This window comes from Thunnus maccoyii, chromosome 12 (genome assembly GCF_910596095.1).
Source record: "Thunnus maccoyii chromosome 12, fThuMac1.1, whole genome shotgun sequence".
Classification (NCBI taxonomy): Eukaryota; Metazoa; Chordata; class Actinopteri; order Scombriformes; family Scombridae; genus Thunnus; species Thunnus maccoyii.
In genome coordinates this window covers 3,334,071-3,356,688 of record NC_056544.1, presented here as the reverse complement: position 1 = coordinate 3,356,688, position 22,618 = coordinate 3,334,071, and the positions used below count along the sequence as shown (strand labels likewise).

Here is a 22,618-nt window from a genome sequence, read left to right as displayed (position 1 = left end):
TTTATCCATTTTTTTCTGTAAATAACTATTCGATTTGTATTAAAAAGTTAATCATCACACGGTTGTTAAATCTGTCAGGTTTGAGCATATTATGCTTATTTTTCTAATATTCTTTTCAAATAATTTTGAATCACTATGCATATAAGATTATTATCACAAAACTGATTATAGCACATAAATGCCGTTATTTGCTTGTAAGCAAATCATCAGTATCTTCAGTCTTTTGCTCTCATCAGACCTGTGTACACGGTGCAGCTGAATTATTTTGAGCCAACTCCAGTTGCAGACATATCAACTATGGGCCATAGAGTAAGATTATTTTGCTAAACAAAAATTATTTTTGTTATTGACTAATCTACTTTATCTGATTTGTGAATTAATCATTGAATTATTTGATCTATAAAATAATGACATGACAAATAAATTATCAGAGCCCAAAAATGATGGCTATACATGGCCGACCAACAGTCAGAACTACAAAGCCACAAACTATGGCATTCAATTTGCAATGAAAATCAGAAAAAACTCATATTTAAGGAGCTGGAACCACCAGACCTCTGAGAAATTTACTTGATAAATGACTTCAATTAGTAACCCATTATTAGAACTATAGCCCGCCCGATATAGTATATTGGAGAGTTCAAACAAATCTGATGATAATCTATTGGCTGACATTATTTTTTTTACACAACCCAGAACATAAATAAACATTTCTGATAAGGTTCCCTTAAATTTGTTTTTTTTTAACCTTTGTGACCGTGAAATATGCTGGGTAGGACATTTTACGGTTGAAAAATAAACTCTTCACTAGTCTCTGGTGGACAAACTATACAACGGTGACACTGTTTCGAAACATATTTTTGGCATTTCTGTTCTTCAAATTTCTGGCCGATTTAATCTAATCAGAACTGTTGCTGGTTTACTGTTATGTTCATCAGTTAATCAAGTCAACTAGATAGATAGATTGAAGTCGGAAGAGAAAAAGAAGGATGAACCTGCATGAGACGAGGCTGTCCTCCAGCACTGAGTGGTCTGCAGGGTATGGTGGTCTTCTCCGCCACTCTCAGCCACTTTTCTCTAACTGACCCACCCCCATCCATAATACTGTCTTCTGATTCACTTTCCTGATCCCTGCAGTTGGGGTTTTCCTCCTCAGGAATGTGAACCAACTGGGAGGATCCGGGCCGGGACTGGATGGACACTCTGGCCCCACCAGCCAGCCCTGTGCTGCCATTATGGGCCATGTGGTTATGATTGGCCATAGGAACAGAGCTAGCTGCTAGTTTCATATACTGAGCTGGGATGTGGCCCCCAGCACGCAGCTCTGTTTCCTGGCCAGTTGAAGGCAGGTGGGTTACACCGCGGAGCTCTGCCTCCAGGCCCATGGCAGAGGGTTCAGAGGAGCAGCGCAGTTCCATGTTCCTCTGAGGAGATGAGGAGGAGGTTGGTCTTATTCCATCCATCACCTGCAGGGACAGCTTCCTGTTGTCATTCTTATTCTTCCATTGGCTGAGAAGCTGCTTGGATCGGGTTGAGTCCATCGAGGCGTGGATGGAGGCGTGACGCCGAGGAATGCGGCCCTCCTCCAGTGAAGAGCCTCCATGGGACCTGGAGGAAGAGCCAAGGAAACTGTGTGAGCAACAAGACAGATTGTGGCAAGAGTGCATCTGCATTTTATTGAAGAGACCTTGTGTGCTCATTTGCTCAGTGTTGACCACAGCCAAGTTACCATTGTGCTAACCACAACCTGATTAGCTGAAATGAACAACAACCACAATGGGGGAGTATTATGGAGCCTGGCGGGTGTCATATAGAAAGAAGACAAATTTGTGCACATAAATTACAAATTCATGCTCTTGAAATAATCAACTGTTCTCTCAAATTAATAAAATGGCGGCACAAATTACTAATTTGTACCCAAATTAACAAATTGTTTTCCCAAATGATGAAACATATTAACATTATGTGCTCTCGAATAAATCTTGGACACAAAGGTGAAATCTTCATCTTGGCTCCTTACATATAGAGCCTGACCATATCTGGAAGTAATTTGTGGGCACAATTTTCATTTTCCCCCATGACACCTTACCAGAATCCATAGATAAAGGAAAAGAAACAACAAACACATTTTGGTCAACTCCAGCTGCATATCTGTATATGTTGTAGCCTGTTACTGTTTGTGCAAAGCTACTATAGTGCCTAACATTTATTATTAGCTCTATTGTTGTGCTGTGAATGGCTGAATTTGGACTGATTTTGCCAGTAGCAACTACAGTATAACACAGTTAGAAAGTGGAGTCTTGCACATCATGATGAATCAAATCATTTCTTGCCCTCTCTTTCAAAAGCAGTACATTGTGTACCACAGCACTTCAGAATTTTGTGATGGAGAAAATGACCCAGCACGAAAGCAGTTCCCACTGATGCCCTTGTGTCTGAGAGAATCGCTATCAACTAAAAAGAATGCCTGAAATGAAATGAGCTTGGGGAGTAAATAACACATTTGCTTACTGCGTTGTTCTGGACCATTTCAGATCCATAAAAAATAATTAAAATGAGGAGCCAAACAGGACCACAGGGGCAGTTTGACTACATGACAGGAAGAATCCACATCGCAGTACCACCTCAACAACTCCCATGTGTGTCGGTGCACATACGTCATACCAAAACTGCACTGTTTCTCTAAGTCATTAGTGACACCCCCTACTGTCTCTCTTTTTAAAATCTGGGGCAGTCAGGACTTTGGTGAGTTACTCAAAAATCTGTGTGTCATCCAGGAGGATTCCAGTTAATTGAGGAACTTCCACCATGTTCCACAGAGCCTCGTGTGTCAGTGTTGCTTTAGTGTGGTGCTCTGAAAAATACTTAAAATGAGTTGTTTTCTCAGTTACACCCACACAGACTTTCATGCTTCATCTTCAGATGAACAGGCAATTTACATCCTGAATCACTGTTCTGCTTCTCTCCATGTTTCTACCAAAGACAAAGATGACAGGGGAACAAACCGATTGCTTGCAGTAGTATACAGTATATTCCAATAAAATAAATTGTCTCCACATGGTCAGACTGAGTCAATTGTGTTGAATAACGAGTGATTATATGATGTTTTGCACCATATGCAAACAGTGAATGATCTACTCTGATAAATGGTCTGATCATGTAGATGAATTTATTCATTATGATATTCCCTCCATGCTATGGCACAGAGGACAAACAGCTGTGACAAGACAAGCTGTTCAGATGAATTAAACCTTTCAGTCTCAATGTGTAGCTATGCTTGAGTCAAAGATGGTTGTCTCAGCCACTGTGTGGGGTATTACTGCTAAATGAAGTGGATGGCTGAAAGGACTCATCATCATCAGTTAGCATTTAGCCCGCCCATACCCTCAAGTACCAGACCTTCCCCTCCTACTCCTTTAGGGAGATACAGCTTAAAATGTCCACAAATCATTCACAAAAACTTTCATTTGTGTATGAACCACTTCTGCAAAATCCTCGTGCCTCCAGCTCCAGCTAACTCAGTGCTACTTAGCCATAGCCAAAGCTTCGGCCAAATAATGTTCTACCCAGGGTCCTTAAAGAGGATTACAAAAATTTGCAGCTGGTAGTGGCTGCTGTCTGCAGAGCTGTAAGAAAAAGCTTAATATTAGCTTAATATTAGTTAATATTTATATCAACAATAAAAAGGCAAGATTTGAGACTCAAACTGAAAAAGTGTCTTCCTGAGGCTAACATTATCCCGTGGGCACTGTATGCATCTGTTACTACATTCAACACTACTCAAAGGAACTGCTTGATAAATCCTAGGCTTATCCTGCAGTAGATAAACCCAAAAATCTACTTCCTCTGGCTGCTTTGTGTAAACTGTAAAGTATTTTTCCACCACATTGAAACAATTAGTAGCTAGCTAGGCCAGCTAGTAATAAACTGATATTGGAAATGAATAATCCTGGTAATTCTCACCAAAGTCTGCTGCCATTTCCCAGGAAATTAACCTCATTAACGCTACCATGCCACTGTTGTAGACATGGTCTGATCTTAACTTGTTGTCACTGCAGTAAACTGGATCAGCTTATTACCTGCAGCAGTGTCCTCCAATTACTTTGCATACCAAAACGGCAGTTTACAGTTTGGCTGTGTAGGAAAATATTTTTAGATGACATTAACAAAGCAGGGAGCAAAATCTGTAAAGGTTAACTATGCAGATGGTTCAAACAAGTGGCTCACTCAGATAAGCAGGCCTCTAGCTCCAAATAAGAGCAGCAGGGCTGATTGCAAAGCACCATTCAAAAGGTGGAGCATCAAGTGTAGACAATCACCTGAAGTTAATGATCCTGTTCCCTAAACCACAGACACAACACACCAAAATGGCAGCATGTGTTGGACTTTCCTTCCCTGGTAATACATGCATTCATAACTTCAGATCAGACCAAATTTAACCACTTGGATATTAAACTAACTTTATCTCACACGCACAGATTCTGGTCACATTAGGCCTCTGATATACATGCTTTCTTTTACAGAAGCAGAGGCGACTTTCTAGCAATCTAACACCTGCTATTCTGCCATGCATATTTGACACTGTGACATCATATCGATGTGGGCAGTTGTAGACAAGCTTGATGAGTTTCTCTCTTCAACAGTTTACACCATTGAGTCTGCTGTTGACCTTACTTTCTGATACTGCCCCTCGCTGGTCATGTGCTAAATTGCATCTTACGGATGCGTAGCTTTGACCTCTGAGAACATGCACAACCAATGCTCCGAGGAACACAAGACACGCGAGGTAGAAATGATGCGCACTTGCAGTTTCACCACTGCTAATGTTATTTCAAAAGTTCTCTTTTGTTGGTGGAAGTGGTTGCACAAATAACACTAACTCCAAGCTCTTTAGCTACACCTCACTGGTGATGTTCTTAACTACAGTTGAATATTGGCGCTTTAATTTAGAAATGCAAACAAACTCTTGCTTTGTTGGTGTCTGGTTATAAATTCCATCCAATCAGAAAACAGAATTTTCAGTGACCATGGTATTTTGGACACAGCTGATGTGTTATGGATAAGCAAAGTTGGAAAACCTTTTTTTCTCTTATACCAAACCTGTGGATAAAAGATGAATTAAAAACAGTTACCTTGGCAGTGTGCTGCTGCTGAAGGTCATCATGTTGTCACGGTTGCCTAGGGGACTGGACGGACTTATCACCTCCACCTCAGCACTAGCTCTCTTCAGATTGCTTAGAGAGGGCTCTCGGTAGGAGGAGCTTCGTGTGAGGATCGGCTCTGCTTGGTTGGGGGACAAGGTGTGGGATGAGGTCCTCGTGATGATGGGCTCTGGTTGGCTGGGAGCCAGGGTGTGGTGGCCTATCAGAGAACAGCACGGAAAGGTCAAACTGCTGAAATCAAGTCAAAAAAATGGGGGATGATTTTGGTGAGTGAATGAAAAAACATCATATAGTTAAAATAAAAATGTTAAGACTGCTTGGTTTTGAAACAAAGGGTCCATGTTACATTCTCTGCTTAAATTCTGAGAGTGTGGGTTTCATTTTCTATGCAGGTATGGTGTTTTCAGTTTCAAGTTAATTAATCTTAGTCTTCTAATTTTACATATCATGATCAGTTTACTGGTCATGTGGAGTACTAGTCAGCCAGCCTTTTACAACAAATATGCCTTTCATTATAACTTAACTTGCTGATATCAAGTGCTGGATGTCCAAATATTTCCTACAGTTGAATGACCCCAAATTGGACATCCTCATAATTATTCCTGGTGCTCCTAGCACCTGCATCATTAACAGTCTAACATCTGCTTTGGGTGCCACATCTAAAACCGGTAAACCCAATCTTGGTGTAATTTGGTTTTATTTAAATGAGGCATAACACCAAGACAAACCAGATCTGCAAAGCAAGGTAGTCTTCCACTTCCACAAATGTAAGCAGCTGATGCAAACCTTTAGGTTTACAGTTAGTTTACAATTAAGTGACACTTTACCGGATAGTGTCTGTGTGATATTTAGTGGATGTTCAGATATCATTTTTCAATTTGTGGCAGGCCCCACTGGGTCTTATAGTACTGTTTCTTTAATTAAAGGACAGGTTCACAGTTTTTCAAGTGTGTCTTAAACCAACAGTCAGGTGTCCATATGAACAGTGAAAGAGATTTTCCTCGCTGTAATCATTCCTCCTGTTCATACTGACTATTAAAAGATCCCCCTCAAATGTGCTTTCAATGTAAGTGATGGAGGCCAAAATCCACAGTGTGTCCACACAGTCATTTTGTGCAAAAATGCATTTAAAAGTTGATGTGAAGCTTATATGAGGCTTCAGCAGTCTGAGTTAGTCATATCAAGTGGATATCTGCCACATTTACAGTCTTTTTAGCATCAAATTCCCTCTTTGTGTTTCCTCAGACAGTGTTTCCCTGTTGAGCTGCAGTGGAAGTATAGTAACAAAAAGAGGGACTTTGACACTAAAAAGACTAATGTTGAAAGAAGCTGAAGCTTTATATTAGCTTCAGATAAACTTTTAAATACATTTTTACACAGAAGGAGCACTATGGATTTTTCCCCATCAGTTACATTGTAAGCGCATCATGAAGGGATCTTCTAACGGTCAGTATGAACAGGAGGAATGATTACAGCAAGAAAAACATGTTTCAATGTTCATTTGGGCTCCTGACTGTTGTTTTAAGACAGACTTGAAAAACTGTGAACCCATTTTTTAAGTCAGTTAATGTCTTGTAATGTCTTGGTCTCCGTGATTTGCTTTTTTCAGATTTGTATTAGGGCAAACATATATCTCCACTGAATTTTTTAATGGCATTTCACCTTGCTCAAAGTCATTGCATTGTTAGTACACAGTGTGCCTGTGCTCATTAGCACACTGAGATGATGCTCAGAATTTTAGGACTGAGCAATGTCGAAGCACAAGAACCACATTAAAGTACACATGTTCAGAGATTTTTTACTGGTCATATCATAACATGCTTATGTGTGCAGTATTTTGGCACGATGGAAATGTATTCTAGCAACTGACATATTGAGTGATGTGATCTGTAATTCTAGCAAACACGTGGCATCCATGGCTTTACCTGGGTGGCTGTTGCTGATTGCTGATTGGCTCACATTGGGGAGAGAGGAGAGTGGGGGCTCTCTCAGGGTCGGGGGTGGCGGCTGACTTCTGGACCGATCTTCACTGGGCTGGAAATTCCCCACTGCATACACACCCTGCATACAAACATACACAGTGAGCCATAGAGGAGCATGAGGCAAAGACATAAGTATAGAACTGAGTTTGGCAAATCCTCAAGCCAACATCAAAGCTTTTACTAAAGAATTATTCAAAACTGGATTTGTTTCACTGCAAGAGGAGGTTATGCAACATAATCATTACCAAAAGTACAGAGAAAATCATTAAGAACAAATAATTTACTGGTTGTCAGCAAAGTCAGAGGTAACAATGACCTAGTTTGAACTGACAGTTCTGTATCAGAATAACAGATGAGGTTTGGGCCATGTAGTCTATAACTTCAAGGTGGTACATTAAGTATTTTGTTTCTCAAAATCAAGACAGATTTGTCTGCAGTCATTCTGTGGGTCCGGCATTTTGTGGGCTGAATTCTCTACTGAGACTAATTATACACTACATAGAAGACTCAAATTATCCCACAAGGCAAAACAAAAAACTGGTGAACAAGTGAAGGCCATTTACAAAACAACAGCTAACTTCTTGCAAAATGCCTCATTCAAGTAGTGTCGCCAGATCTCAAACCAGTTGAACACCTTGGAGATTTTGGACTGACATGTTTGACAGTGCTCTCCACCACCATCATCAAAACACCAAATGAGGGAATATCTTTATGAAGAATGATGTTCCTCAGCCTTGGCATTGATTCTACAAGTCTCTGAACTCTTCTGGAGGGATGAACACCATTCTTCAAAAAGATATAAGACTGTTTCTGTTTTGTGTTGTCAAGTGGTCAGCAGATGTCCTGCCAAATGAGCCAGAGTAGCACTGATGCACTGCAGTACAGAAACAAGTGGAGGCTGCCAATCTGCCTCAATTTATGTATTATTCTTTTAATTGCTCCTCTAATGATAATGCAATGCCAAACAAAGCACCTTAAAATAGCCAAATGAAGCCTGTACTGTGCAGAATTATTGCCTGTAGAACAACTCTACATAGTGCAGAAACACATAAGGGAAGAATAAAAATCCTACCTTTCCTATATCAGTTTACACTCATTTGCATAACAATTGTAATCATCCCGTCAGTATAATGTTCTTAGTTTAAATAACTGGTGATTCTACATCATCCGATGTATAGTTGATATTCTGGACTAAAACCTCACCAATCTGTAGCAAACGTTTATTCTTGCAGGAGAAGGCTGAACAACAAATGAGTAGGCCGGTTTAGAGGGCTGTGTTGGTGTGTGTGCATGTTGGCTCACAAGTGTAATTGCTTTAGTTCAGCTCATGTCTGTGTGTGGGCGTGTCTATCCGAGTGTGTGTGGGCTGGAGGGTGATGGTGTGTGGGAGGTATTAAATATACTGCATGCGTATCCACCAGTTTCCACACATGAGTTGAACAACCATGTCTCCTTTCAGTCCATGAAACTACACTGAACCACATGTACTACAGTAACAATAGAGCATATTACATTTATATAATATGTCCTCTGTGGGAATTAGATATCTCCAGTTTAACTATTAATTTAAAAATGCAACCTAGCACAAACATATTGAAATGTTTTATTTTGCAACCTCAAACATAGTTCCAGTTTAACAGGTCTAAATCTGTGTGTAAGCTCAATTGAAATTTACAGATATACTAGCCCACCACATTGCCTGTTAGCTAACCACTACAAACTAACTCTAGAAGGAGAAGTCTGATGATATTCTATCTAAAGCTCCACTGTTGTCCAAAAACTATTAAGAACACATCAATGAAGCACACTATTGTACCGGAAGGACACACACCGTCCTGCTACCAGAAATACTCAGTAGAGCATCAGATGTGGATAAATCCACCGCTGAAAATAGTCCTTAACAAATGCACAATTTCCTCCTGTTTAAATAACGTTTGATAAAAACTACAGTGAACAGCTGTTTTAGGATATTACTGAGCCTCTTGAAAAAATTAAACTACATATTTGTGAGCCGTTCTTAAAAGATTGGCTTGGGGCTGAGGGCAACAGACAGGGTAGGGAAAGTAAAATGAGAGACAGATTATTTGACAAAAACTTAGTGCTAGCAGTTGAGGTGCAATGTTCATTTCCTTGTTTTATTTAATTTATTTGTAAGGGACCATGTTCAATATAAATGTTGCAATTTGATGTAACAGAGGCCATTTTCATCTGCAGCCCAAAGGCAGATCTCAAGCTACTGTAGTAACAGAATTGCACCTCTTTACTGTATGTCCTCTGATTGGGTGATCCGTTGAGTTGTGGCTTTCACAGAGAATGTTGACTGCCCAAATGCAATGAAAAGGTATAGTACAGTTTTATGGGAGATGAACACAAGTAAACAATGTCATGTAACGTAGGAGGGTTCAAGTCATTTGTCCAGAATGTTTTAAGTTTTTTGTACAAGGATGACTGGTTCTCCAGCCTGTCTCCAATATGTAACACAATAAGACATGTGGGGAAAGATCAAAGCATGCATTAACATCTTGGCTGCATGTGTACAGAGACCATTTTTAATTTTCCTGAGGTTTTCCTCCTCTGTTTAATCCATGACAGGGCCTCTCCCTTGATTGGTTGAGAGTAGGATGGCTTTGCATTGAGGTCAGCAGGTGCTCTATGGAAACGATGCTGCCATGTTCAAAGATTAGTCAATTAGTAGATTTCTCCTCTGCTGGTAAAGTATGTATTTTCTGACAGCTCAAGCTACACAAAGAAGTTTGGGGAAGTTTGAAAGCTTTTTAACAGTCTTTGCTCAAAATTCTGCTCAACAACAACCTGCAAAAACCATCCAAACACTTGTCACTGGTTGACTGCATTACCAGATAAACAGCGATGGCTGCTCCCAGTAACCATCCACAGTAGACGTCGACAGGGTGGTTTCTGAACTGGATGATCCTGGTTAACCCGGCCAGGATGGCCAGCATGACGAAAGAAAACACCAAGAGAGGCTTCAGCAGCTTAGCTGAGTCTGTCAGCACCGTGTTGAAATACATCTGAAATACACAGATTAAATGAACTTTTAATGTAATACAAAAAAACAGATAATCCCACACCTGCGACATATCCCACATATTAATAATATCATTATTATCATCATGTTATATTAATTCACAGTTCATTTGAGCACTTCATCATTTTTAAATCATTTAGGAAAACAAATCTGGACAGTTGAACACTAGTTCAATTCGTAATGTGTGTGTGTGTGTGTGTGTGTGTTCACTTACTGAGATGTAGACAGCAGCAAAGGCAGCCAGAGTTGCATGTTGGGAGGGGAAAGACTTTCTATAAAGAAAGAAACAGAGAAAGACAGAATGTTCTTTATGCTAATTATAATGTTCAGACATCTAAGGACAATGCTGAATATTCATCTGCAACAGCGAAGTGACTTTCAAAGAAACTTGGAGGTGTGTGTGTGTGTGGCAGCTTGAGCAGGTGTGTTTAATAAATGCAGTGCATGAGTGCATGAAGGATAACAGAGAGGGCAATAAGGTTTGGACCTCTCATGTGTGTTGTGCCAGATAATACAAAGAAATATATTCTAGTAATAAACTAACAGGCATATTTTATACATCGTGCTGATACTACAGTGTACTTTATTATACATTTTGATATGGGCTTTTGAAAACTGATAGTGATACTAATATGTTTGTATTGACGCTACTGGTCATATAGAATTTCAGCTAATACTGAGCTAACACTGAGTTCAGATATTTGTGCACCTGCACAATCAAATGCAATAAAATACACCTGCATAATCTTTACATTGATACTGTGTTGGAGAGAGGCGTTGATTCATCTCTATGATTGTTTTTGTAGTTAGTGTTCATATTGCATTGGATATCACTATATTGAAATATGTTTTTTTTTTAACATTCTCTCTCTCTGTCATGCATGTTGAATGGGGTTAGACAAAATATCAAGAACATTGATACAGTATAATGCAGTCCAACACTCAAACAAGGTTTCAGCAAAACCTGAACATTTTAAGTTCCACAAATGTAGGATTTATTGCAGGGCTGGAGTGTACATATGTGAGCGTTGTCATACAAATATCGAAGCCTCTAAATAACATTTAGACCATACTGCATGGGACACAGCATCCATCACACACATTTTTGCATTTAAACTTGCACTAACTGATTTTTTTGAGGAAAGCGGAAACAAACTGTAATTTTTTTTAGCAAACAGTTGCCAAATTACACACCCAGTAGACATGGAGCAACTATCATTAGTGAATGGATTATCATTCATTTGGAGTCGTGTTTCTGTTCACCTGATGAAAGTCTAATATTCACTTTTTTTAGTTCTGTTTTGGTCTTCTTCAGCTCCTGAGGGAAATATCTGGATCTTTAGCTGCTAAATGCTCCACTATGTTCACTAGCTCGTCTTTAACTGTGTGTGTCTGCTGTTTGGTGCTGAGCAGGTAGTGTACATTGGGGTTTCAGAGGTTTTTCTCTGAAAAACAGCTGCCTGCTGCGTCTGGAAATGACTGATGACAGCGGTGAGAGTGAATCAAAACCAAAAAGTTGTGGGCCAGAAAACCAAAATAATGAGCTCAAAGACACTAAAAAGGCTTCTTAGAGTTAAGGGGAATGACAGAGTTTGGTGATAATTCTCTGTGGGTTTGTCAATACAAGCAAAACCTTTCACATTACACATTGTCATTTGATCCATTGTTCATATAAAAATAGTGATTATAGCAGTTTAATAATAAAAACAGGGTCATTTATGGGGTCATGGAAGAGCCATGTTTGTACCTGCGTTTTCATACACTGAAGACCAGTGTGTGTACTGAAAAAAGGGACACCTTTCTCAAAAACTGCATTAAGACTTCCACGCAACTGTTGTAGATATGGTCCAGCCTTAAACTGCTGTTATTACAGCAATGAATCAAATTTACATCTGCAGCATTTTTTCCAATTACTTTTCACTCTAATATGGCAGCTTACAGTCCTGCTGTGTGGGAAAATACCTTTTAGATTAACTGAATAAAGCAGAATGCAAAATCTATGCAGATGGTTCAACAAGTGGCTTAATCAGAACAGTAGGACTAAATGCAGAGCAGCGGATTGGAGCAGAGGAACACTAACATTACAACTAAATGTCTCAAAAAATGCTTCTGTTCTTGAAACTACTGAAATACGCTTGAATGCGATGGACATTCCTTCTCTGCCACTGTACCCATTAATTACCTCGTCAGTTAAACACTTCCACATAAGTCCGTCAGATATAAAACTGGTAAATCAGGCGTTTTGCACCTCAAAGATAAAATACATTTAGGAGGAATCGTTCATAAAGTTGGAATACACATTTTATGATAATTATCTGCAGTTCTGTTTTTTTAATTATTGCACGAAATCCTGAGAATTCTGGAGAAAAGAGTAACATATTTCCAGGAAGCAATAGTTTTAAAAATCACAAGAAAACCTTCAACCCTAGTAACCATCCCGTCTGTGTTGAACAATGTAATTAGATGATGATATCTGTGTAGTTAAGCTACAACTACAGTAATTTGTAGTAACAAAATGTTTTGTTTGTTTGTAGTTTTTAATGGGTTGTATTCAGTTAGTCATATCAAATTACATATACACAATAATGTCACTAGTACAAACTGCAAATACAGAGAGAAAAGCCACAGTCTGTTTAATCTCTTTACAAATTTGCATAAAGAAAGCTTTCCATAATAATCCTGTTTACATTATATATTTTGATTATGCAGACAGAAAAAAAAAAATTTTGATTATGCATGAGAAATCATGTTAATAAAAAAATATCCTGAGATTTTGGATGGAGCTCAGGAGGACGCATCCCGAGGACGCCTGCTATACTCCAGATAATTTCACTGTGCAAACTAAGAATGTGTGTGGAAGAGCTCACAGTCTGTGTAGAGAAGCACAGAACATCCTGTACCATTTTAGCTAAAGCCTGCTGCTGTGTCACCAGGTTTAATTCAGGCATCCACACTGTTTGGGATGTGCGCAATTGTGCAGTGCTATAGTAAAGCCATATGATTGTTAGTAAGGTCTATGCATGCATCTTCCATATAATATCATGAAAATTGCTCTGCAATGACAGATCATTTAGTGGGTGCAAATTCAAGTAACAATGGATGAGAAAGTTGCGCTATGCTCCCTGATATCTACATACACAAACTCAGCTGTAGCACACCATCGGTCGATCAAGTGACCAACAAAAATGACACTACACCTGAGTTTAAGCCCCCTGTGGGTTAGAACGAGTATAAAAATAGAGTCCACTCTGTTCTGTCGTGCTACATAGTTGTCAGTTTTACATAAATTAACTGTGAACTGTGAAGCTTTCTTGTTTTAGCACAAAGACTTGGTTACTAGCCAATCTAACATTCTGTAAAGTTAGGAAAGTAAGTAGAACTTTATTTATATAGCACTTTTAAAAACCAAGGTTACAAAGTGCTTCACAGTTCACAAACCATTTGAATAAATACAGCAAACATAAGCAAAAACTTTCCTCCCATCAATAAAATGCCTTTAAGAATGAATATGTTTTCAGATGAGATTTTAGATAAACAAAATATTGTGTCACAATGTTTCGTTCCAAGCATTGACTAAACTACTTGCACACTGGAGCATCCATCACTTGCTGGATTATCCAGATATTTAAAAAATGTATCTTGAGCCATGAGTAGCCCAAGATGTCATATGTTCAGCACATCTCAGCACATCTGTTCAGAAGGATACTTAATGTTTACAAGTACTGTGACAATGAGAGACTGCCAGGCACTGCTAAACTATTTCTTAAAAGGTAACAACTACAGTGCCACCTGAGCTCCTAAGCTTTAGGCTAAAATATCATAAGCATATGTCTGATCTATTATTGATAAGTGGAAGATCTGAGGGAAAGCATTGCATTAATTAACCTTAAACAGGCAGTAGGCATGTTCAGAGTTGCAAAGTTGCAATTCAGTACAGTAGACAGGCAACAACTTAGTAATCACTGCATTGCAAAAATGAGTGCTGAACTGAAGTTTGTGCAGAGCCTATACTGTATGGTACCTCTCTAAAGTCGTTTTCACATATGAACTCCAGACAATGTTGGACCTGATTCTCCAGACATTGTCTGGAGTCATATGTGAAAATGGTTGCCCTTTCACACAAGTAGCACACAACAGGAGATTGTCTGTGTCAGACACGTTCTCATCTACTGGAAATACACTGTTTAGTTTAGGCGTTCACACATACAGCTCCTCCGGATATTCCGGAAAATTTCAGGGTTGCAGTGCATGTGTGAAAGAGGCTTAAGTGAAGCAGAGGTGACCACTGTTCTGTATTCTTAGCGGCATCCAAGGATGGTTGAATCGATGGCAACTGGACTTGGTGGTAGATACTTGAAGACGTTTCGCCTCTCATCCAAGGGGCTTCTTCAGTTCTAACTGACTGGCAGGCAGTCCCAGGTATTTAACCTCTGTGGGGTTGTTACCAAGGTGATTGAGTTGTTGGAGTCACCTGAGGCCAAGTGTAAATGACAGTTGTTGGAGTTGTCACATGAGGCCAAATGTGAATGGTTGTTAAGTCTCCTGGGGAGGGATGAAAGGACAGCATTGTAGGTGGGGTTGCAGACCTCCTCCTCTGTTGACGGATGGTTTTACAGTACTTGACACTCTTTCAAGGACAATGCACATATTTTGGATAGGGAAGACAGATGGTTTGAAAGAGAAGTGAAGAAGGCTATCTATGTCAAAGTAGAGAAACCATCCCTCAACAGAGGAGGAGGTCTATGACACCACTTATCCCCCACCTACAATGCTGTCCTTTCATCCCTTCCCAGAATATTTAACAACCATTCACATTTGGCTTCATGTAACGAGTCCAACGACTGTCATTTACACCTGGCCTCAGGTAACGCCAACAACTGTTAAGTCGTTACAACAGCCAGGAGCACTAATGAACCAAGTGGTATCAATGATCTTTATGAAGAAGCCCCTTGGATAAGAGGTGAAACGTCTTCAAGTATCCACAATCAAGTCAGTTGCCCTTGATTCAACTTTCCTTGGATAACCATGACCTGGATGACTGAGAATTTTAACAGACATTCTTAGCGGCTACAGCATGCATGTGCAGAAGAAGGGTATAGAAGCCATGGGTAAATAAGCTGGTTATCACTGAAGCTGACGATGGAGAGAGCAGTGAAAAGCTGTAATCTCCAGAGTTGAAGTGGCATTTACAGTAGAGTGAGAGCAACCCCCAGCTTGCAGTGTGGCTGGAAGCAGCAGAGGGATGTGTACATCATCTGCATAACTTCTGAACATAAGAGACGGCTTAATCAGTGACAACCGCACGCAACACTTACAATTAATGGTATACACTCACTGGCCACTTCATCAGGTACACCTGTGCAATCTAATGCAATCCAATACAACAGCCATAAATTCTACTTTTACGAAATTTATACATTTTCAGTTTTTGTTGACATTGTCAGAAAGGTGACAATTTATGTTTATTATTGAGCTTGTAGAGCTGAGGTGGGCCGAAGAAGCCTGGTTGCTGAAACAAGCCACCTAGCCACGTAGGCACCTTTAAGGCTTAATAAAATTTAAACAGGTGAGTTATAAAAAAATTCACCCCCTGTACAGTTGTCATGAAAGGGGAAATTAGCTATAGAGACCAAAACCGTTTTTGTACCAGGCAGTAAACTGCTGTAAAGTTGGGCATTTTAAAATGGGGGTCTATGGGGATTGACTGGCTTTTGGAGTCAGCCTCAAGTGGCCACATGAGGAGCTGCAGTTTTTGGCACTTCAGCATCGGCTTCATTTTTCAGCCTCGCTTGGCTGCCACTAGTCGTCTCTCGTTTCTCCCAGCCCTGGCAGCTTTCTGTGCAGCCCCTCCAGGTCCTAGCTGCACACGATGACTGTTGATGGCTTTTTTTCCTGCTAAATGCGTGTCGGGTTGCCAACTTCCACTAGTATAAATACAGAACGGCAACAGATGGATAGTGGGGGTTGTTTTTTTGAAGCATGTTTTGTTTAGTAATAGTAACTCGTGTTTGATTCTGAGAGGGACAAATTAAACCTGACTAAACCCAAATATTCACCAGTGCTTATGGGTGTCTCTGGATTGCCTGCAGCTACCAACATCTCTGAAACTGCTCATTCTGCAGACAAAGATGTCCGAATTTGAGATCAGACATGCAAGTACAACATACAAAAGCACCCAGTGTAAAAAGCACTAAAATCACTTGCTCCAAGCCCCAAACAGCAACAAAAGCCACATTAGTCAGCAATGCAGTGACAGTTCATTCAAAACATACCTGAAAGTTTGCACTTTACCACATTTTCAAATTGAAGCTCAGAGAAAATGACTTTTGCCATTTAATCAGCATTACTGGATGAACACTGGATATCTTGGATCGTTGGCAACACAGGTTAAGTGGTCGGCATATATTAAATTATTTAAGAAACTGTTCTGGCCACATTTTAGGCTAAGTGATGGGCTAACGTTCAACAAAAAAAGACATGTATTTGGAAAAATGTCTGAAGATTTGGAAATAAAACAATATTGATTTCTAATGCCAACTTTAGATATTTATATTCAATGCTTTATTCCTGTGCCACAATAATGTAATGTTTTTGAGTTAAAATATCTTCATTTGGGGGCTTTTCCAAGCAAATATTGATATTAGGGTTGGGCAATGTCTACAGAATTGGCACATGACAATGTCCACAGTGATGGATGATGATATCAGGGGGTGGGGGGGATTACATTAGTAAATTACTCTCACTGGCTTTTTACTTGCAAAACTTTTATTGCTACACAGTAATATAACAAGTGTAGTTGTCATCAGCTCAACAGCAAAACGCAGTAGAGACTATTTATGTTGTCTACCTAATTTATGTGCACTCATTTCATTTCAGCTCAGTGTGAGTGTCTACTGCATTTTGCTGTCATATATGTCATGTTGAGTTTCTCTCCTCTCCTCTGTTTCAGTGCGGGCAGGGCTGAGCGCTCCGTGCGTGTGAGCTCTACTGAGCAGAGTAGAGGAGAGACAGTGAACCTGGTCGAGCCAGGTCGGCGATGGATGATGACATCACCCATCAGCCTAACCCTAATTGATATATGTGACTTTTTGCGATTAAATCCAAATATATATATTTCTGCCACCCCTTAAAGTCTCCATGCCACTCTCTTGCCACCCCTGGAATATTTCTGTCGATCCGCCTCTGATGCTGTGCTGTGAAAGCAGCTACATTTTAGTATCTGTTGCTGTATAATAACATTGGATTGCTATTATTTGTACCTGCTGAAAAACATTTCTGCTAAAATATCTGGGTTTCTGGAGCAGCTGGCTACAGAACATTACATGACACTCATTTGGCAGACACACTTTTTTCCTTATACACACACACAGACACACACACACACACATTGGGAGCCATTTGGTTTTTGATTTTACACATCAAAGTCTGTTTACAGGTGTTGGGGAGTACTACTGCATATGTGAAAACTTGAGTCAGTATTGGTTGGGGCTGTGAGTCCAACAGTTTTATAGGGGTGCAATGTTAAATTGGTGGAATACTCTTTTAAAAATGTGGATAGGAGAAGCCCAGGATCAAACCAACTACCTTACAATTAATGGAAGATGTAAAATGAACAGTTACCATAAACTATATCAGGGCAATTGTGGCACTGTACTAGAGTACATACTCAGCCTGCAGTGCTGGTAAAACAATTATTTTTACCTTTCCTGACAGGTGGAAAAGATTCCTAAATGTTGGCATCCCTGCCAGCCTTTTGCCAACATTGTGCCAAATTTGGCAAAGTTGCCTGACAGGTTGTCTACACCAGATATATTTCAGCTATATTTTTCAGTAATCTGTCTCATATGTGTCTCACCTTTTATCAATGCAGCTGTTTACACCTGCTGCATAGCTGTGACCTGAGGAGTCTATTTTCTATGAACTTGGCAGGTATTCAGATCCAAAACAGCCCTGCTGTAAAAAAAAACAAAAGATATATGCAAGCAGCTGCATCAGGGGGGCATGTTGTTTGAGTAACCCCTTGACTAGACCGCAAGTGTATCAGACATGTTTTTTACTTGCACGTCTAACACAACAGATACGCTCTCATTGTAATCTATGCAGCTGTCTGCTCCATGCATGCTCATGTCTCAGCTGTGTCTCACAGGCATAACCCTGACCTGAAGTGTTTATTTATGCCTCAAGTCTATTTTCCTCCATTTTACGCATGTAACTACAGTCATTGTGTATTGGGCTCTGATCAAAATGTGAGTGACCTATGCTCAACACTGTACCTAAATGCCTCCTATGTAGACACACAGATGGAGCACTCACTGCTGCTGCTGCTCTGCTAACATGTTGCTCACGCTATGCTTGCAGTCTAGACACGAAGTAACAGTGAGATAATGAAATACAATCCAAAAGGTTCAGTTTGAGCAACAAATCAAACAGTTTGAAGGTTTCTCAGATGCCAAAACACTGCAGGATGCTTTATAACACACTGAGGCCAGATTTTACAACAACTCTGGAAAGTTGTGGCTAAATGCTTAGACACTGATGGACTCAAGTTACTGCTACACCGTTAATGTGGTGCTTTTACCTAGCCATTGTAAACCAGGTGTTAAATCCACCTGTGTTAAATAATCAATTCTATTGGTATATTGCAGCTAGCAATGGTGATATGGCATCTAACACCATCTGCCTGCTGATACTGGGATTTTCCTCCCAGTTGACCAAACAAATCTTTGATGGTGCAATTCTACATATAGCATCTATTTTACCAACTAGTCCAGCAATGACCATGTCATCAGCTTTTTTATGTACTTTTTTTTACTCCTTTTGTCTATTATCTGGACATAAAAATCTCATTCATTTTTCCCATAAACAATGTTGGGGGCCTCTTCTACAGCTTGGATTGGCATGAAACTCACTGTACTAAATCATTACAACAAAAGTTAAACAATTGCATTCACAAATTTCTGCTTCTTTGATAAAAGGTTGTGGCTTGTGTACATAAAAACTTTCAAGTAGAAGTTAACTTCTACAAAAGTTCACTTTTAATTCCTGGGTAACTTCTGAATGAATTCAACTGCTATGGTGCCATATTTTGTTTTGTGTCTCCAACTGGTTTCTTCTCCATAGCAACGGTATCTGAAGCTCATGGGCTTTGTAGTATTTTTGGACATCCACCATTCCAAAATCACACACAAAACATGATTTCTCAGAAACGAAGTAGAAATAATTAAAACTGGTGGTCTTAATATAAACCTACACCTTACATTATTCGTGACAGTCTTGTGTTTCTATGTTAAGTAATATTCAGGACATTGTTTAAAGAAAAATTTGATGTGGGAACACGGAACGGGGGAAACACATTTCTGGAACCAGCCTCCCACCTCTCACACTTCACAACTCTACTGGATTGTTTTTGTTGAGTGAGCTGGTGGGATCCTATTAATTGTCCACCATGAAAATATGCTTTTAAAAGTTTATTATCATTGTAATTTTTTTTTCAAAACATTGACATGACAAAGCTTATTACCTTATTACCTTATTTTTGGGATTTTTCTCCCAACTTAGCGGGAGCTACATTAGAAGTAAGGAGTTAGTTTTTGTGAATGTGGAAGAATACCACGGGTGTGTAGGTGCTTTAAGTTAGTATTAACACGTATTTATTTTGCTATCTTGTCAGGGTAGAACAGCCAAGTTGTAACCTTTGCTGTTACCTTTGTAACACTGGTTGTGCATGATCTACAGTGTTTAACTATTTAGCTCATGTTTTACATGTTTCAGTGATGGCCTTGAGAGCAGATTGGTAACCATAACAACAACAGAAAGCTAGTCTAGGATTGAGAGCTACAAGAAGATTACAGCCTGTGTGTGTGTGTGTGTGTGTGTGTGTGTGTGTGTGTGTGTGTGTGTGTGTGTGTGTGTGTGTGCTAAAACCAGACACTGAAAAAGATTCCCATAAACACACACTCACAAACTCCCACACACATCCTCAGACACACTCACTAGCTCACTCACACACTCTCCCACGCTCAGTCAAACAAAGCCTTTACCTCCCAGCATTGATGAGACCGATGTCTTGTCCAGAGCAGATATCCTCCAGAATAAAAGCCTCATCACAGGTCGACATGTTAATGTGGGTTAAGTTGGGTTTGCACACATCCAGCCAGTATGGAGTGTGCTGACCAGTGGACAGCTGGAGAATGTCAGTTATCAGTGCCGTCACACACAGGCCAAAGATATGAACACCTGTGAAAAACAATACATGTAACAATAGCAAATATATGTCTTATTTTGGGTATCTATTTTATTTAATCTTATTCACTATCACATTTACCTCATGCTAGCCTCATCAGTAAACATCTTACACAGAATCCTGACTATTTATCTGTCATGTTACTAGCCTGTTTTATTTGTATATTTCTGTTTCCTTGGTTCATTGCAGTTACTGAAAGCATGCATATAATAATCTACTGTGGGTATAATATATGTGTCCTCCTACCTATGAAGCGTACAGCCCTGCGAATGTAGGAGTTGAAATTACAGCCTGCAGCGTTGATGTTGGCTTCAGTCTGGGTGGCTGTTGACCTCCTAGATAGATAACAGTATAGAATGGCTTCTCCTATCAGAATCTAGACACAGAGAAAGACAAAGAAAAGAATGATTCAGGTTTATGTCTCAATGATCAGCTGAATTAATTCAATATGACAAATTATTCAAATGTATTGTTATTAATATCACACTGTCAAGACTGACAACAGAATTAGTGTCCGGTTTTGATTATTAATTATTAAAATAAAAAATAGAATGATAAGCCGTTGTCATAGAGAGGGGGAAGAGGTGATGTTGTTTAAATACGGGGATAATGGTGCACATTTTCAGGCAGTCTCTCCTAGAAGGCAGTCATAGTGTTGTGTCAATAGTTGTGTCGAGAATGAGGAGAGCTAGTGAGAGAAGTTCAAACCCTAGCTCCTTTCTCACTTCTGCACAATCACGGTATGAAGTTGGTGTGAATGTCAGATTGTTGGTTTTGGAAGTGGCAAGAATTGTTGGAAACAGCCCCCCTAATCTGACCTCAGAAAGGTGTGGGGGGAGGGAGTTTCTGAAGCTATTCAACTGTCCGACAAGCAGTTCTGAGGGAGTATACACCAGCCTTAAACATCAAAGCTAAAGCCGTCAGCATACTTGAAACAAAGCACGTGTTGCATTGTCGAACAGTGTCTGAAACCCTCACACCTGTACGTTGTCAGAATTGGGGAGACAATTTAAAACAATTTCTGAAGCCAACAACCTGAGAATCATGAACACTTAACACAGTGATTGGTCTTTTTACATTCAACCAAGTGCAACACCTGAGGAGAGACTGTCCGAAAGTGTGCACCGCACCTCTTGTCTCGCCTCTCTCTATGATGATGGGCTTTTCACCCCGCTTTTGAGTTTTGCCATTCAGAACAGTTGTAAATACTTTTGCCAAATCATGACAGATGACACTTTGTACAAATCAGTTTGTTTCAAGCACATCACGGCGTTCAAGGCATTGAGCTTAGATGCACTTCAGCAAGTAGGTTACAGTCGTATTTCTTAAAGCTGGAGTGCAGGACTTTTGTCTCCCCCTTCTGCAGTGAGAGTAATTACAAAAACACTGTCGACACATGCTTACGTCATAGACTACCCTGTAGCCTACTCCATCGCTACTGTTGCAGTTGTAAAACAGTGGATACATTGCCACGAGCATCACACAGCCCCTACGAAATGACTCATTTCACAATCAGAATTTAATCCATTCGGTCCGATAACATTTTGGAAAGTCTAGAAGAGCCGTACAATTCAATTATTTTATCCCCATTCAAGTTAGCAGGGGGCTAACTGGAAGGTAGCTGTCTTGGCCAGTGGGAGTCTCTGGGTGCGCATTCAAACAGCCAGCGTGGGAATGGGAATGTCCCTCCTAATATGAGATTTTAAAACTCTGTATACTGTGAAATACAGAGAGATTTATCTGGCCGTGATAGGCTTAATCAGCATTGTGTGAACTCGTTTGGCAAGGGCTTGAATGTAACAGAGGTTCATTTATACATAAAAGTTCCACAATGCAGGTTTAAGTAACCTGGGTTCTTAAACACCATGTAAAGGGAACAGAGAACCAGATTTCTTTGGATAGATTTCTCCTGGTAAAACCCAGTTTCTTGGCCATGCCTATGCATAACCTGATTTCTAATTGGCTTTTTCAGTTGTGGGTGTTTGTGGAGAAGCCCTGATGGTAATGGAAGTCATCACCAGTGGACACAGAATGACAATCAACATGGTGAGCAGCAACAGCAGCAGCCATCGACATCAAACAGCCAACATTACTCAAGGGACAGACAGTTTTAATATTGAATCAAGTTTGACAAACTCATGTGCTCAGACAAGCGAAGGTACAGGAATAATAACATTTTTATGAA

General features: G+C 39.9%; 1 protein-coding gene across 2 annotated transcripts in view; it reads right to left on the bottom strand.

Moving 5' to 3' along the window:
- The window catches only part of LOC121907900 (2-lysophosphatidate phosphatase PLPPR4-like), a 42,080-nt gene that overhangs the window by 5,314 nt on the left and 14,148 nt on the right, over positions 1-22,618 (bottom strand). For both annotated transcript variants that reach the window (XR_006099132.1, XM_042427406.1), the window contains exons 3-9: positions 20,680-20,809; positions 20,231-20,426; positions 10,405-10,462; positions 10,000-10,173; positions 7,088-7,223; positions 5,133-5,361; positions 996-1,608 (exon numbers count right to left, since the gene is read on the bottom strand). Coding sequence is in view for 1 of the 2 variants with exons in the window: in XM_042427406.1 (XP_042283340.1) it covers positions 996-1,608; positions 5,133-5,361; positions 7,088-7,223; positions 10,000-10,173; positions 10,405-10,462; positions 20,231-20,426; positions 20,680-20,809 (1,536 nt within the window). In the remaining variant the exon portion in view is untranslated. The remainder of the gene's footprint in view (positions 1-995; positions 1,609-5,132; positions 5,362-7,087; positions 7,224-9,999; positions 10,174-10,404; positions 10,463-20,230; positions 20,427-20,679; positions 20,810-22,618) is intronic.